This window comes from Anas platyrhynchos, chromosome 8 (assembly GCF_047663525.1).
Source record: "Anas platyrhynchos isolate ZD024472 breed Pekin duck chromosome 8, IASCAAS_PekinDuck_T2T, whole genome shotgun sequence".
Lineage (NCBI taxonomy): Eukaryota > Metazoa > Chordata > Aves > Anseriformes > Anatidae > Anas > Anas platyrhynchos.
The window spans coordinates 33,149,557-33,166,074 of record NC_092594.1 but is presented as its reverse complement, the minus strand read 5'-3'; the positions used below and the strand labels follow the sequence as shown (position 1 = coordinate 33,166,074).

General features: G+C 43.0%; 1 protein-coding gene across 3 annotated transcripts in view; it reads right to left on the bottom strand.

Moving 5' to 3' along the window:
* Positions 1-13,155, bottom strand: part of OSBPL9 (oxysterol binding protein like 9) — a 60,843-nt gene extending 47,688 nt beyond the window's left edge. For 2 of the 3 annotated variants that reach the window (XM_072042017.1, XM_072042018.1), the window contains exons 1-2: positions 12,945-13,155; positions 3,056-3,106 (exon numbers count right to left, since the gene is read on the bottom strand). In XM_072042017.1, coding sequence (XP_071898118.1) covers positions 3,056-3,106; positions 12,945-13,055 — 162 coding nt within the window. In that variant the 5' untranslated portion in view covers positions 13,056-13,155. The remainder of the gene's footprint in view (positions 1-3,055; positions 3,107-12,944) is intronic. The other variant, XM_072042020.1, reaches the window with a different exon arrangement.
* Positions 13,156-16,518: the final 3,363 nt, after the last annotated feature.

Below are 16,518 nucleotides of genomic sequence, written 5' to 3'. Positions count from 1 at the left end.
GATTTACTCAGTTTCTCTTCTCCTTTCCCAGGAGACACAGCATCAGGCTCTGTTTATCTTTCCCCTCTCCCACAAAACAGAAAGACATCACTGGAAGGCACGTGGGCTTGAAGGGTAAATCCTGATCTTACATGCAAATAAACAGCCAGTGATGAGCCTGCAAGCTGGCCCCAGCAAGTGCTGGCCCCATTTAGCCAAGTGGGGCCCAGCAGCTGCCACACAGGTATAGGTAAGTACCAGGCCTGCCCAAACAGAGGAATCTGTTCCATACAGACCCAGGGGCAGGGAGATGTGAATCAATCACACACGTCCTTCCCAGCCCCATCAGAGGTTTCTGGACCGTGTGTGGCTGGGCCTGTCACAGGCACCTCAAGGCCACAGGAGGTTCTCTATGGGAGCAGCACCAAGCACACGCTGTAGGATACACGGCAGGAAGGGATAGCTCCAAACTGCTTCTTCCCCTCTGATGCCCTGCGTGTACCACACAACTTCTCCAAAATAATATTTTCAGGCTTTTACAGGTTTTTCATGGACAGCTCTGTGATTGCTATACAAGAGGCACCCAAAAAGTACACCTGTCCATGGTCATTCTGAATACTTGTAGTACCAGGACATTACAACAACCAGAAGACCACTCGTTATGTTTTGGTAATCACGCAGTGTGCCAGTTTCATGATATTTCTGGCCAAATTCATCTTGTCAGAATGCTTTTTCGTTTCCTCAGTAGACCTCAGACAAAACATGTCTGGCATTCACTCAACTTTGCTATGCAGAAAGTCAAAAGGTCACTTCAGATCTTACCAAATCACGGTCTGGTTCCTCCACACCTGCTGTGTCAAAAAAATGTAAGTCATACACCAAGAACATGATATTCTTTCCCAGTTAATGTAGGTAAAACTAACGCAAGGCTAAGAAGGCCAGACTGGGACAGCTGAGTCCTGCCTCCATCCCAGGTGGTGGAAGGAAACTGAGAAGCAAGAAGCACACACTGCTCTCTGATGCCTCAGCACAACGCTCCACAAAGTGCATGAGCTCAGATCACAGCACGAAGGCTAAGTGAGCATAAGCAGAGAAGATGCTTCTTTTGTCATATAGACAATACATATTGACAAGTGAAAAAAAAATAGCACATGAAACTTGAAGTGTTTATTACAGAAAGCTTAGGCAGGACCTAAGCATAGTACAGATGACAGATTCCTCTACCAGCACACCTTCCTAAATACACCATGACAGTAAACAAAAAACGTAATTTGAAGATGAAACTCCATGACCTATGGAACATGAGTATAAAACACAAAAAGGCAAGGAACAAGCTTATAAAAATCCATTCAAGAAAAAGGGAGGTATTTTAGGCAAATTGCTTAAACTACATGCTTGTTTATGTTCACACCTAGAGTTACAAATCAACAATTGCTCTCAACAGAAAACCTCTTTGATAAAATTTCAGACTGCAGAAGCCCATCTGTTCAGCTATTGGTATCATTGTCATCTGCCAGAAGAGCTGCTTTACAAAAGCAAAAAGACGACGACCCCTTCCTCCCTCACAAAATAAACCCCACACACACATTCAGATAGAGTCAGCAAACCTCAGCAAAACTCCTAAGAGTAATCTGCTGTGGGAGAGTGGCAGATGGGGAAAGAGAAAGGGATTGTTTTATCTTAAATGCATATAAAAATGGATAATGCAATGTTGAACAGATTGTTCACTTTTAATATTTCCTAAACTGACAGGCTGAGGCCAACCTCCACATTTATATGCTCACAACAAAATTAAAGCAGGCATTCTTTTTCAGACTACATTTTACTACACAATGCAAAACAGCACCCACCAATCTTTGGGAATGTAATGTTGTAGACAGTGGTTTGAGTTTACATTACCCTTTAAGAAGTTACGTATTATGTTACCAGTACCCTAAAAAGGCAAAAGTGCAGTAAAGTCATCTGGAATCCAGATGAATGGGGATTCTCTGTATGAAGCTCAAAAGGAGACCACTTTATTAGGCCCCCAGAAAGTGGTAACAACTGAATAAAGGAAAAACTGGAAAAAAAAGAGACAGAGTTCTGCTGCAACACTCATCAGATTGTGACAATCAGATTGTGTGACAAATCCCCTTCTCTACATTTCTTACTTCAAGACTCAAAATGCTCTCATTTATGCCCATTACCCTCCTGACTCATTCCCCCTATTTACATCAGCATCTCACAAGACCACTGCATACTGGAGCCATAGACTCTATGAGAAACAGGAAAAAACACAGCAAAAGGACTTGTGCAAGAATATTTTTTGGTAAGTGCACAATCACAAAGTAGAAACTGAGCATGTGCAAAGCCACCACAGCATTCCTGGCTCTCTGCAGTACTGTCACTTCAAGCCACAAGAGCAGCATTCACAGCTGAACGTCCCAAGCCAGGACGGGTAACACCCAGTTTTCCTGTGCTGTGTCTTCCTGCCTCTGTTTCCCCATTATGTACCCCCCCTCAGCTGACATTTCAAAACCTTTCTTCCTTCCCTTTCCACTCTTTTGTTTTGCTTCTGTAAAGACCACGTGCTGTGTGACGTTACTACACAGCACTACAGCACCCTGAACGAAGCACAGGCAAGCTGCAGGCCTAGAGTGTCCAAACTGGCAGAACAGAGGCTCACAAGCAGAATAAAAGCAAACCAGGACAGAAGGAATGCAGTTTTACAACAACTTCTGTAGGTACAGAACGTATCTATATACGTACATATCCAAACACACAAAGAAATGAGAACTGCAAACAGCAACTTTTCTGCAGCATTTTACTGCCAACCCATCTTACTCTGTCCTATGATGCTTTTTAAGACAACGTATAAAATGCATAACACTTTTATACAATATATAAAATAACAGAATGCAATCAGCCCACAATGTCATTTGACCTCTAATGTTTTCCATCTTTAAGTACTTTCACTATTTCAGTATTTCACAGAGTCAAGAATAGAGCCTAAACCTCAAAAGTCTCCTTGCAGTTCTCTCCAGTAGGCCATAATATCCACAGTAAGTCATTAAGTACCAAAGAAAATAAAACTTACCCTGAGTCTAACACATCCTCGGCGTGACCCTCTCATCATCTTGTCTTTTGACTGAAAAGCAAAAAAAAACACATCACTGGATTAACAAATATGGTAAGAAGTGCAAGGAGGAAGTTATTCAAGGCAATTAAGAATAAACCATGTTCGTATAATGCTTTATTGACTGATTGAACGATCTCTGTTACAAACTAGGTTTGTTCTGACACAAAAGAGAGGACAACACCATGGTATGACAAAGTAATCCTTCCAAAAAATAAGAATACGGTACCATGCTTCGAAAAATTTTCAGAGATATGTTGAAGAAATAATTGGAAGATGCAGTCTGCACCTTTACAGAAAGTCAGAAGATATGAAGAAAGACACTGATTAAGGAATACTGAAAATTGGCAGAGTGATGATTTACATCTACCTCCTGCCTCTCCTGCTCTCAGGAGAGCGCCCATATAACATGTTTCTGTCAGAAAGTTCCCTATAGTCATTCCCCTTCATACATACATAAATGTCACGTCCAGACAAGTTTCTAAGTCTTATATCCTGCTTTTATTCCAGGAGTTAGAAAATTCATGTCTATAGCCATTCAAGTGATAAGATTGCAGACCAGAAACCAGAATTCCTCCGTCCAGAACCAGTGCCTAAAACTGTAGCCTAGCCCACCTTGCACCTAAATTACTGAATCTCTTCTTTAGTAGCTCTGTTTGAAACATTGACTAGCTAATTGTAAACATCCCACCCACTGCTAGCTCAAAACTGTGATCTTAATCTTTCAGCTATTCCCAGCAGTGCCTAGGGTAGATTTTGTCAGCACATGTCTGCCAATGCCATGTTATTGGGCACTACTGGCAAGCCCAAGTAGTACACACACAAACCTATTGAGATAAATAAAAAGGAAAGAAAACATCTGGAGGAATCCTAAATATTTTGTTTTCTGATAGATGCAAAACATCTTCTGGTTTTCAATTACCTCCCCCTTGTTATTATTTTTTAATTATAACTTTTATGCCATCGTAACCTTAGCTACAACGTCTTTAGTCTTGCCTAATACAACCCCTTCTCTGTCACCACCCAGATACAAACTACATTCGTTCAGGTCATGAAAACGTAGGTAATGCTGTGGTGGCACGAACAGGTTCTCTGCCCGTCACCTCTGTAACACGCTCTTCTCTCCACCAAGATCCTAATACCTCCATGTGCACAACGTATCACTGTGATTATGACCTGCCCTATTTTCACTGGAGCCACTAGACAGTGAATTCTTGATAACAGCAGGAAAAGACAGGGGGCAGAACTATCAGCCTTAACAGCACTAAGTTATTCTTCATCTGCCACACATCTGAGAGAGAGAGCTCCATCAGAGCAATCGATGATAGCTGCTTCTCCCACAGAAAGCCTGAGGCACTCACAGCAAGGCCTGTTCACTAGAGGTAATTTACAAACACAGCACTCCGAGCTTCAAATGAAGTGAAATTTTGCTTCAAATGAAGTGAATTTTTGCTGATCTCTCCCTAAATTCGGTCTCTAATTTACCAAAGAATCTTCTGAGTGTTAGAAACCACCAGTATCACTCTCCCTGTTCTCATATTGACACGGGTTAGCTGATCAAAACTCAGTGGGTGTAAGGACTAGCAGGGCCTCCATAATGTATTCTGCGGATGTATGACTCCTTTGTAGATTGCCTGCATGAAAACTTCTACACAGGGAAGATTTTTTTCAAATTCTTGTTTTGTTTTGTTTGTTTTTTAAAGCACAAGACCAGAGGAGTATCTACAAACAAAGCTACTCCAATAATTTTCTGTCAGAATTTGTACATACCTGGGACACACCTCACTAGAGTACACCTATACCTACTCGTAGATTTTCACTATTCATTGCCGTGAGTGAGCTCCTAAAATGGGAGAGGGCTACTGAGAGCTTACTGCTCCCTCTGGTGGTTTCCCTCAGAAATACTGGCATGATCTCAGCAGGAAAAAAAAAAAAAAAAAAAAAAAAAACAGTACCTGGGCTGCAGCTGCAACTCCAGAGGAAAAGGAAAGAGAAAAAAGAGTCTGCAGAGCACAGGGTGGGCACCAAGCCTCTGGGCTTGTCCTGCCCGAATCCCTGAGCCAGCCAAGGGGAGATGGGAGCCAGTCCTACAGCAAGGGAAGGCAGGACCCCAACAACCCCAACCTGCACTGTACAGGCTGAGCATCAACTCGACCACAAAAGATCCTATAATAGCCTTTTTTACTTGTACATCACATTTTAATGGAGTAGAAATTGAGTTTCAACTTGATAATGCTTAATGTTCTTAGTCTGAAAAAAGATTTACAGGATAAATCACGGGTTCAGCGTGTGGTCCTACATACTTACAATTTCCTCATCTTCAGACAGAGCTTTAATTGGTTAACACAATTACAATGAAATGGCAAATCTAATTCCTTCTACCTAAGCAGCACGAGTACCTGCCATTCTAGGATCCGAACGAAAGCACGCAGCTGCCCTCACAAATCGAGCTGTATCCTTGCAGCAGAACTGAGCAAATCTTTCCAAACATGGCTCATTTGACATTTTAGATTTGCCCCCACCCACCAGTAAGATTTTATAAAATGTAAAATTTGGACAGCTTGCCCTTAATATTTTCTGCTTTTACTCTTTGGCTGAAGGGGAAAAGATCAGGCGTTGATATAGTATGTCTTATACTTGGTCAAATATTCTTGAATAATTAAGGGGGATTACAATAATCCCATAAGTGTTTTGAGGAATGGTTCCACATCAGGGAACAAAATCTCCGACAGCTGAAAGATGTGTGGGAATAGCTACCAAAAAGTCACATTTTCCTTTCTTTTTATATATGAAGTCTCAACACGCAGCTATCTTTTTTCAGTGATCAGTTTTAAAACTAGGGAAAATGACATTTTCAATACAATTCCCATACACACTGTACTGATTTTGATGATAACAGACTTGAATAGGTTACAAGCAGGGAGCAAAAAGAGATAAATTTCACCTGAGGCTCAAATAAAAATTCATAAAAATGAACGAAGATATACAGTATTACTGCAGGGGGAATGTACATATCTGCCAAATAATCTGGCCTTTATTGGTTTCTTTTTTACGTCCACACAAAGAAGTTTGATAAAGTACAGAACTGATCTAATGTATGGCATTTCGGGTAACCTACAACTTCTTAGAGAAATGAAAATAACTCCCGGGTTTATTTTAAAAACAAACAAACCCCAAACCAAATGAAAACCCCAACTTCTCCCCTTCTTTTTTGGATTTATTTCCTTTGAGTTTCTGAGCTGTCTGGGAAGACTGACATCTCAGCACAAAACCCAGCTGCTGCCTGCCCCCAACACCTCTTGGGCCCCAGTTCTGCGGTGCCGAGGTGCACAGGACCCACAGAGGTACCTTCTTCACTCACACGGTGCTGCCAAGGGGACCTCTAACGTAAGCACACTCATGAGCAATACCATTTGTGTCATTTAATTCCCTTTAGGGAGGGGGAACATGGAACAAGCTCTATTTATAAATGCTGATTTTTGCAGTTTAACTACATCTGCAGGACAACTTTCCATAATAGCTATTGTTTTCACCAAACGCAAAGGCAACCCTTGTTTTTCAAGCCAAAATAAAACCCGATGAATTAAAAACTTAACATGCTGTTCCTGTAGCTCCCCGCTCTCAGGAGGGCCTCCTTGAGCACGGGGACAGCAGTAACACCCAGCCCAGAAGAGCTGCAGCTTCTTTGACCCCTCCAACCATTGTGGGTCAGGCATGAACTACAGGGGACAGCACCCCGAAATTGCTTGAGATCTCAATTCCTCTTGAATTAAATTAAATTTGCTCTGAAATTAAAACTAAACACAGGCAGCTGGTGTACCTAAAGCTTAGACTTTTGTGGATGCAGTTATACAGCAGGAACCAAAACCTCAGCTACCACCAAACAGCAAGTAGAAGCAAACACTTCCAAGAAGCATCGTACTTCTTAGGTGTTTAGAGTCTCAGTTGCATTAAACCAACGCATTTCTTGTCTGGTAGTGCACAAAAAAATTTATACTGAAACAAAGGCTGCAACAATTAATTTCCAAGAAATTACACATAAAGTTCGACTTGCTTTTTGAAAGGAAAGCGTAGGCAGGCATCTAAAGATAACAACGAACACTAGAGGAAAAGTTGCCTTGTATCGGCTGGAAAAGTTTCCTCCCAGAACAAAAGTGCTCATTAGGGTCAGTGAGTTTAACTGCCCCGCTCTCAACCTACACCAAGGAAGCTTTTAAATCCTTAGGAACCTTACATTAAACTGTAACCTGTGGAAAAAAAATAATATATATATATGTATAGTCCAAACTGCTAGTGGCTTTATTTTGCACACCATAGTAACAAAGAAAATAACAAAACCTCCAATAGATGAGATTTTGCAGGTAAGTGAACAGATTTAGTACTGAACTGGTTTAGTATTTTAGCTCTGCACAAGCAAAACCTTTGGATCCATACTTAGGAGCTGACCTGCTCTCTGTTGACTCCCCAAACCATACCCTCTTCATCTAGATCCTCCACAAGCCCAGACTACACCCGTCAGATCAGCGGGGCAGGCAGCATGGCTGGCTTCGGGGGGACAGCCGACATGCAGGTCAGGGTAATAAGTGCAAAATGAACCCATCAAATTTTTCCAAACAAATCTGAGCAGGCACAGCATGTTTCTACCAGATGAGAAATGCCACAGATGTGCAATGCACAGTGGTGAGCAAGTACTGGGAGACCTAAAACCAGATGTATTGCGTAAATATTGCAGAGAGCAGTATTAATTCGGCAGTATTAATTAAGCATTACTGAAAGCAAGTCAGGCAGCATCACATAAAAATCACCTGTTTGGTTCCAGGAAATAAGTACTGCTCTAGTATTTGAGTAAATTTACTCCCCAGGAGGAAAGCCTAGCACTAGTGTCAAGCATTAAACCCTAGCTATCAAATTCTAAGGAAAAAAAAATTAAATAATCAGATTTTGGAAAGATCATGTTTTTAAAGATACTAGAAGCTGTAACGGGTCTTAAGTTCCATACATAATTAAGGTAACAGATTGATGTATCACTTGCAATTTGTTGGATTTATTTCCCAACTTTAATAAAAAATTCTACTGCAGGAAGATAGGAAGGGATACCATGCTGGCTGGCAGAATCCTGCACCTATGGCCAGCAGATGGAGAAACACCTGCTTCTCCTTCCCCCACACCCCTACCCTACAGGGAGATGCTTAGGGACACAGGAAAAGAAGGATAAATTGGTTTTGGCTCTTCTAATGCTTACTGAAAGTATATATATATATTTTTTTTTCTGGGAATTTTACATGTTACTGTCATAAGGGTATGTACCTTCATTGGTACAAGCAGATTGTTATTAATTAAATTATAAACCTGTAATAATTTATTAACTGCATGGAAACCTTTGAAACAAACAGTTGAAACTAGGTACAAAATTCAATCTAGTGTTGAGTAACAGCCACCTTATTATTTTTAACATGTGAATTCAGAATTACCTTCCTTACCATACGTAGTTTGCAGACAGTTTTGTCTGGTTTTATTCGACTCACTGAGCTGGTTGCAGTGCATGGGACAGATCAAGCTCTTGCAGAAAGAAGTGTCACATCAGCTCAGAACGGAAAGCAGAGGCCAAAAGCAATGTTGGTACAAAAGCAGAGCTTTTTTTTTCCTGTTTTCTTCAGATTTTTGCACACAGCTGTTGATTGAGAAACTGTATTTGCAAAAAGCCAGAAAATGTATTCAACTGAAAGGCTCTAACAGAGGGGCACTGAGCCATAACTCCAGCTTCAGAGGCATCATTTGAAATCAAGTTAACAAGGTTTGTTCCCAGTTTACCACCAAAATGAAACCAGAACAAAATCTGAGCCCCTCTCCTCAGTATGTGGATCGTACACTCCACGAGCACTTCTTCAAGGCAGCACCTCCAGCATTCAAGTTGCCAACCAGCAGAAATCTTTCAAAAGCACGAGGGGGGGAAATATTCTTACAACACCACAACCGCTTCCTCCTACAACGGGTTTTGCACAGATTTTGCTCCTGAAAGTGACTAACCAGTTGGTGTATGTTTTCAGAAGTATTTTAATGAAACAATTAACAGAAACAACAACAGCGTACCAAAGCCATTAATCTATCCTTCAGGAATTTATTGGTACAAGAACCATAAAATGATTGGAGGCTACCCAATTTTGTTTCAAGAACACAGACTCTGGAGTTGTCACATACATCTTTTTTCTCTTTCAACCCTCATTCACTATACCAGGCAGTGTTAAGTCTGCAACAGCTTGAACAGTTCTCCTTTCAATACTGTCATGCATCAGATATCTACAAAGATTTAAAATATTTTAAGGAACTGACTTTCCTATCTACTGACCCTGGTCTTAGCATTGCTTGCACAACTATGCCAGTTCAGCTGTTTATTATACAAGTAAAATATTTATTTAAAGAATACAGTTAAAACAATAATTTTAATCAGATTTTCAACCCTGAGGGGTTCTCTGGATTATTTCTACGGGATTCCCAAGGGTAATCAAGGCTATAGCTGATGTGTATTTAAGGCAGCACTGCTGCCAGAAAACACAAACAAAAAGCAAATCACGTTCACCTCCCTCTCCCTCCCCAGCCATTTCTTTGTCTTCATGCTATCTGCCAGCACAATGCCAACACACGTTTTTATACTGACAGGCAGAAAACAAACTACAGAATGGATTCAACTGAAAAAACAAATCAGCAGAAAGTTATTTTTCAGCTGGAATCCAGCTTAGGGAACAACTTTACAACTCTTGTGACAAGGCAGAAATGATCTGTTTGGAGGCTTTTCTTTTAAATATCATCCGTGCCTCCAGCTACAGCCTGAAAAAAGTGCAGTGCATCAGGAGACTTCTTGCATCTGCTATACCTCCAAAAGGAAATATTGGTGGATTCACAAATCAAAGAATATTGAGGGAATAAAAAGTCCTTTGTCAAACCGATCCAAAATGGGATAGTCATTTATTTCATATCTTGCTCTTTTGAAAATAAAACCAAACTGAACCAAAAACAAACGAATGAAAACAAACAAAACACCAATCACTTACTGATACTAGACAATCATTTATTTGAACAAAACCATGCAAAAACAATCAATATTTGGATGACAAGTCCAGGTCATATTCTCTGGAATACAATTGCATTTATTTATGAGTGGTATAAGTAAATTTGAGTGATTTTTCTCTTTTAGAAGAGGAATGTACAAACACAAACTACATAAGAAGAAAATGAAAAAAAGCAAACAATTCAGCATTGTAAAAAAATGTAACTGCAATTGAATTTGTTTCTGATGGATGTATTCAAAACACATTTAGGTTAACATTTACTCATTCTACTAAAAGAAAGACACACTAACTTAGCTGCAATATGATTGTGCACTAACTCTGAATGATCATGGCGCATCAAGGGTACTTTTCTGCAGTCTGTTTTATGCTACTATGAAAGAAGATTAAAATACAACCGTGCAGGGACACATCTCTGAGCAGATCTACATGTACTTTTCTGGGTCTCTCTCTAAGGAAGAGTTCAGCTGCCTCAGAAGTTGTTACCTTGCAGCCTTCCCCAACTCTGCTGCCAAAGGTTAAGTGGCTCTTGGACCTACTGGAGAAAGTTCCTGCATGCGCAACTTTTTGGATTGCAGTGGGCTAAGGAGTCTGCAAGAGGTGATGAGACGGTAAAAGCCGATCAGTTAACCATAATCTCTCCTATCAGCAAAGCTGTTTCCAGGTTGCATGTTTATGAGCCAGGTAGAAACAATCTCGGTGCACCCCACCCATGCATTGCGCTCATCGGGAAGGGCCAGTTTCAGGCTCAAAACCATTCAGCTGCACGTACACAAACAGACTAAGACAACAATATTGCTTCCGACTGAAACTGGCTCAGAAGGAACAGAGTAATCGATCTTATGTACCCTATAAAGCCTTCATTTCCAAATACATGTGTACGTACACAGAATCATAGAGGAAATCAGGTCATTTCCCCACACACATAAGGCTCCCAAACCTGCTACCATTCCAGATTGATGTTGCTTACTTAACACAGTCTTAAAAACGAATGTTCCTTAGTCATTACTCTAAAACTGAAGGTGTAGATAGAGTACCCCAGTACCTTCTCAGTGCTCATATCAATACTGGTGAGGCATGTGGTCACCTGGGACCTGATGCGAGTTCCCCCTCCAGCCCTACCCTGCAGACCACGCAGCCCCATTAGCAGAAGCAGCCTGCCTGCAGCAGGACCCCTTCTTCTGGCAGCAAGTCTTTCACTACCCTGAGTTCAACACGACACAGGACACACACCCTCAGGTACAGGAATGAATTCAGGTATCTAGAGAATGGTGTAACAAGTACTTCACAGATGTGCAGAAAAGGTTGATAAAGAAAGCTTTCTGAAGTAAATCTTAACTGAAGGGCTTTCTTGGCGGTAAAGGCACAAAGCAGAGACCATGGTTTGATTTCCTGATCCCAAGATGAACTTTTAGGGCAGGTGGTTAAAAAAAAAAATAAATCTTTAATCTGTGAACTAAAAGTCATTGGAATAATAAAAAACATAGTAAGTTATATAGAATAAAGGGGTAATGCATATGTAGGGATACCTAACCATAGGAAATAAGGAAATTTAAGAACTGGTACTTATTAAACTGGCAAAGACCAGACTGAAAGTGAACGCAGTATCCAGAGTCATGACATGCCCCTTCACGAGTCATCAGTGAGTGTTTCTATTCCTGCAGCTGAGCATAAAATGACTTTGCACCTTGGACCCTTACTTAGACTACCCTCACTAATTTGGCTCGATCAAACAGCTGGCATCTGAACAGCCATTAAAGAGCAACTATAAAGGCACTTTTATTTCTCCGTCATATTCCAGATCCAGAAAGGATTTTTAATCGATGTGAATCAAAGCTGTTGTACAGTTTATAGCTGGCTTATGCTGAGGGGTACGAACTCCCAGAGACAGAGACCTAAGCTCCTTTTGAGCAGCACTGGAAGCTCAGATTTAGGGAGCAGAGGTTTCCCATGCCGTGCTCGTGTACCTGTGCCTTCACAAACAGGGAAGGGCCGGACAGGCACCCCGAGCTGTTGTTTGCCATAAACCTCCTCCAGCTCCTGACAGGCTGAGCGTGCACGTGTGTTACGCGGACCGATAACCCGATACACAGAGCGAGCGCCAGCTCTCGCTCCACGCTGCCTAAACTTAGCAATGCACGCAGGGCCCTGCCAGCCTCCTCGTTTTGGGGCACATCCTCAGAAAACAAAAAAACAAAAACAACAAGAAAAAACAAGCTGCGCTGTTAAAATACTTGTAGGAATTTTGACTCCAGCCGCCGGCCAGCAGCCAGCGGCCAGCAGGGAGAAGCCTCGCAGCGCCTCGCTTCAAAACTTCGCGGCCGGGAGCCGGTAGCCCCTGTGGGGACACTGGGGGGGGAACGGCGGGGGGCGACCCGCGGCTGAGGTAACGAGCCCGGGGCGGGGGCAGGACCGGGGCGAGGGCTGCACCGGAGCGAGGGCAGGACCGTGAGAGGGCACTGAGGCGGCCGGGACACCTCGGCGAGGCTCGAGACCCCGCAGGGCAGCGGGGCGAGGCCGCTCCGGGGCGCGGAGGAACCGCCACCGGCCCCCCCCCCGTCCCGCCCCCGCCCCGGTACCCCTCGCCCCCAGCCATCAATCACCCCGCACGGCCCCGCCATTGGCTGCTCCCGCCGCCTCCTCCTTCCCCATTGGCCGAGCCGGCCGCTCGCCCCGCCCCCATATCCCCTCCCCGCCCTCACCTCCCCCCCCCCCCCCGCTCCTCCAGCGGGCTCCCCGGGCTGGGCTGGGCTGACCGAGCCGCCCTGCCCGCCGCCGCCCCTCACCGTGTAGTAGGAGAGGAGCCCGGCGTTGTAGTCCAGCACGAACCAGCGGTACTGCCAGCCCTTCATCACGTTGGTCCATTTGCTCAGCGGGCCCTCCATGATAGACGCCATCTTAGGCACCGAGCCGCGCGCGCCCCGCCCGTGCGGTGAGGGGAGCACAGGGCACAGGCACGGCGGCGGCCGGCAGGGGAGGGGCGGGGCACGCAGCGAGGGGGCGGGGGCAAGGGCTCGCTGCCCCTCCCCAGAGGGCGGGGCTAACGGCTGCCGGGCAGGCGGGGCGCTGTGAGGAGGCGGCCCCCAGAGGGGGGGGGCGGGGTCTCCTCAGGGCTGTGGGGAGGGAGGGAAGGGCGCGGCGTCGCGTTTCGGTCGCTGAGTTGGGCGTTTTTCTGTCAGATAGAATAAGTGGTGCTGCTGCCTGTGGTGGTGTGGTTGTCTCTGAGCCCCTCTGCCTGCACAAAGCTCCCCTCTGCCCCTCAGGGCTCTCCAGTCAACGCCAAGGTTCAGGGCGTCCCCTGAAGGGGCTCCGTGTCCAGGGCGTGTTAAAAACATCCAGGGTTTGAGGTGAAAATCGCAGTCTCGTTTGGCACTGAAGTAACCTTTTATGGGCAAGGCTCATTTAAATGGGACACAGCTTTCCTGCGGGCCGATCCAAGAATGTGGAATGAATTCCCCAGGAGCTATGGACAATCGTAAATCTCTGGCTAAATGCAAGGCATGTTCTTTGGCACGGGTCTGCTCAAACATAAATGCGTAATTCCACTTGTACTTCAGCACAAAAACTGCCAAGGCGCATTAGAGACACTTGTGTTCCTCCCTGAGGACAGACAGTGTAGCAGCAGAAGTGGTGTTTGTTGTATGAACTTCTTTCGTGGTTCTTTCAAGCAAATATAAAACTTTTTTTTTTTTTTCCCTCTCTTTTAATGATTTTAATATGAAGAGCCCTTTATGGTAGGGCTGAAGTGGATATAGTGTCATACAATATTGGACCTGTGTACTGAATTCAGACAATTTTAATAGAAAAATCACCATAGCTTCCCCCCTTGTGAAAAAGCATCAGTCCAAGGCAGAGTATCTATGTTTGATTGTAGAAAATAAGAAATACTCCAGTATTTCGAATTCATCCTCCCATTCGCATCACATTACCTAGTAGTTTGTTTCCAAGTGGCGTTTATAGCATTGACTTTGTAATGCCCCTTGGAGTCAGCTGGTGGTGTGTTTATGCATAGTGGTGCCGGTTTAATCTAGCTAATGTACAATTCAGTCTTGAAGCCCAGTTTGTTCATTTTGATAACAGTCCTTTTTCAAGCTCCATATGACCTCAGAGGTCTGTTTTCTTCTTTAGTTTCACTGACTAAACAAAGCACGGCTGCCTAGAGATTATACCCAGGCAAGCAAAACAAAAAACATCAGATGGTGCCAGAACATTACTAGTACTACCATGTAAAGCTTCAGTTGGACTGGAGCTTTATTATCTCAGATCACAACTTTCACTGCATCGTACCACAAGCCTTGAAACTATGCAAAGAGCTTGTGCGAAAAACTCTTGGCTTAACTGTGAAAGGGCTGTCTGTAAGCAGAACGCTCTCAATGAGAAATTCTCAACAGAAGAGCTTTCTATTCACCTTGGTTTGCCAGAGGCTGAAACTGCTAAACTTCAGCATGCACTGGAAATCTTACTTGTTCTTTGTTCTCTTTGACTTTTTTTGAGGGGAAGTGTGCCAAAGACTTGCCTTTGCTTGAAAAAAAAGCACATGTACTTTAGCTAGCTCAGCTTGACTAACAAAAGCCCTGCGGTAGATGGAGAAGTTACGTTAGCAGGTGTTGAAGGAAATTCATCTCGAGATTTCTTTTAAAAGATAGCATGGATATTCTCTTTAGGTGAATTGTCAGAGATAGGAGGATCATTATTTTTAATAATAACAAAATAAATAAATACATATGAAATTATAGTCTGTCCTTAGCATTCAGGTTACAATATCAAATAGTATTCTGAACTTTCTTGACATGCCAGGATGATGTGTCTGTGTATTTCAAATTATTCCCCTACATCTTGAACATAATGGTGTTGTTGAAGGGATTAGACTTGGTTTGCTCCTTCCGATCAAGACTCTAGGTGTACATTCAAACAGTTTTGAGAGATCAGTGTAAGCGTTCCTTAATTGTAAGCAATTAACAAAATGAAATCAGCCACAACTGTGAGACAACTTGCCTCTATATGCTCAGTATATTACATGGTAATTACCAATAATTTTGAATAAAAAATACTTGAAATAGAAGTAAGTTACTTCCTTAACAGAAGAATTTAGTTTGCCCTAAAATGTTCAGTCTGTATTCAATTTGGAACAGTTACAAAAAGCTGATATTTTTTGTAATTATAGACAGTTTTATTGTGATGTTCTCCATACTTTGCAAAACTTGAATTAGAGCAGTGTGTCACTGTCTTTAACATTAAGTAGGGTGCTTACTGTCATCTGAGAGGATTACATATTACAGAGATCAACAGAGCCAAGCAGAAAGCAGCAGCTGTTACCTGGTGCTGCCCTTGTTCTGCTCCATCACTGCTCCACCAGCTGCAAATCTTGTCCAGCCTCATTCTCTTGCCACACCAAGGCCTCAAGTAAGTAATTTTGCTGGGGTGTCCTAGCCACAAGGCTCTACAATGCCCATTAAGTGCCCTTCAAAGTACTCAGACCGTCCCAGCAAGAATGTAGTGGGAAACCTCAGATATGCCCAATCCTTACTGTGTTTTCTGGGACTTCTCAACTTCCACCCTACTTTTTGATTTGGTCTATTTTCTTTACCTGCGTCAAAGCTTGTCCAGTGAATTGCATCTGTTATTTTTTTTTGTTTTGTTTTCTTGTTTGTTTTTGTTTTTTGGTCATTGCAGTTTAATTGTGTATGGTTTCTAGCCAAGAGGAAGACACTGCTGATTTAGGATAAATACCAGTGGACCAGAGTAGAGGGACCGAGAAGCAGGAGTATACCAAAGGAAAGTCTGATGCTTTGAGGGCGAAAACGCTTTTGTATTGTAAATTTGCCTGAAATTATAGCTGAGCTAACTTTGAAGAACCTCGGTGCTGGCTGAAATTGTGTGGCTTGTGGGTTTCCTTAAGGGTGTCTGGCAGTGTGACTGGCAGCAGTGAAAGCAGTTCTGGCTTCTCCCAACAGCTGCAATTGCTTGGGGTTCTGCAGAACATAAGGAAGCCATTTGAGGAGAGAACAAATGACATTTTGTTTCCCTTTCCTTACCACTTCAGGAATAGGCTGTTAGTTTCATTTTGTGTTTCTTACCCTATTGGGTCATGGTGTCACCAATGATAACAGTCATTGTAATTAAGAAATTATGTTTTAGCCTGATGGTGGATGACTCTTTTTCTGCTTGTTGGTAGCAGATAGTGTCTTTTATTTGTACCTTCAGGAAAAACAAAAACAAAAATCTTAATTTGATTTATGTTACATACACACTAATAAATTATGAGTAAGAAGAAGATGAAGCCTTCTGCACCATCTTCAGTCTCCTGCTGCTGTCCTGTAGAGATATTTTCTGGTCCCTCTGCGCATATACCAGCCACGC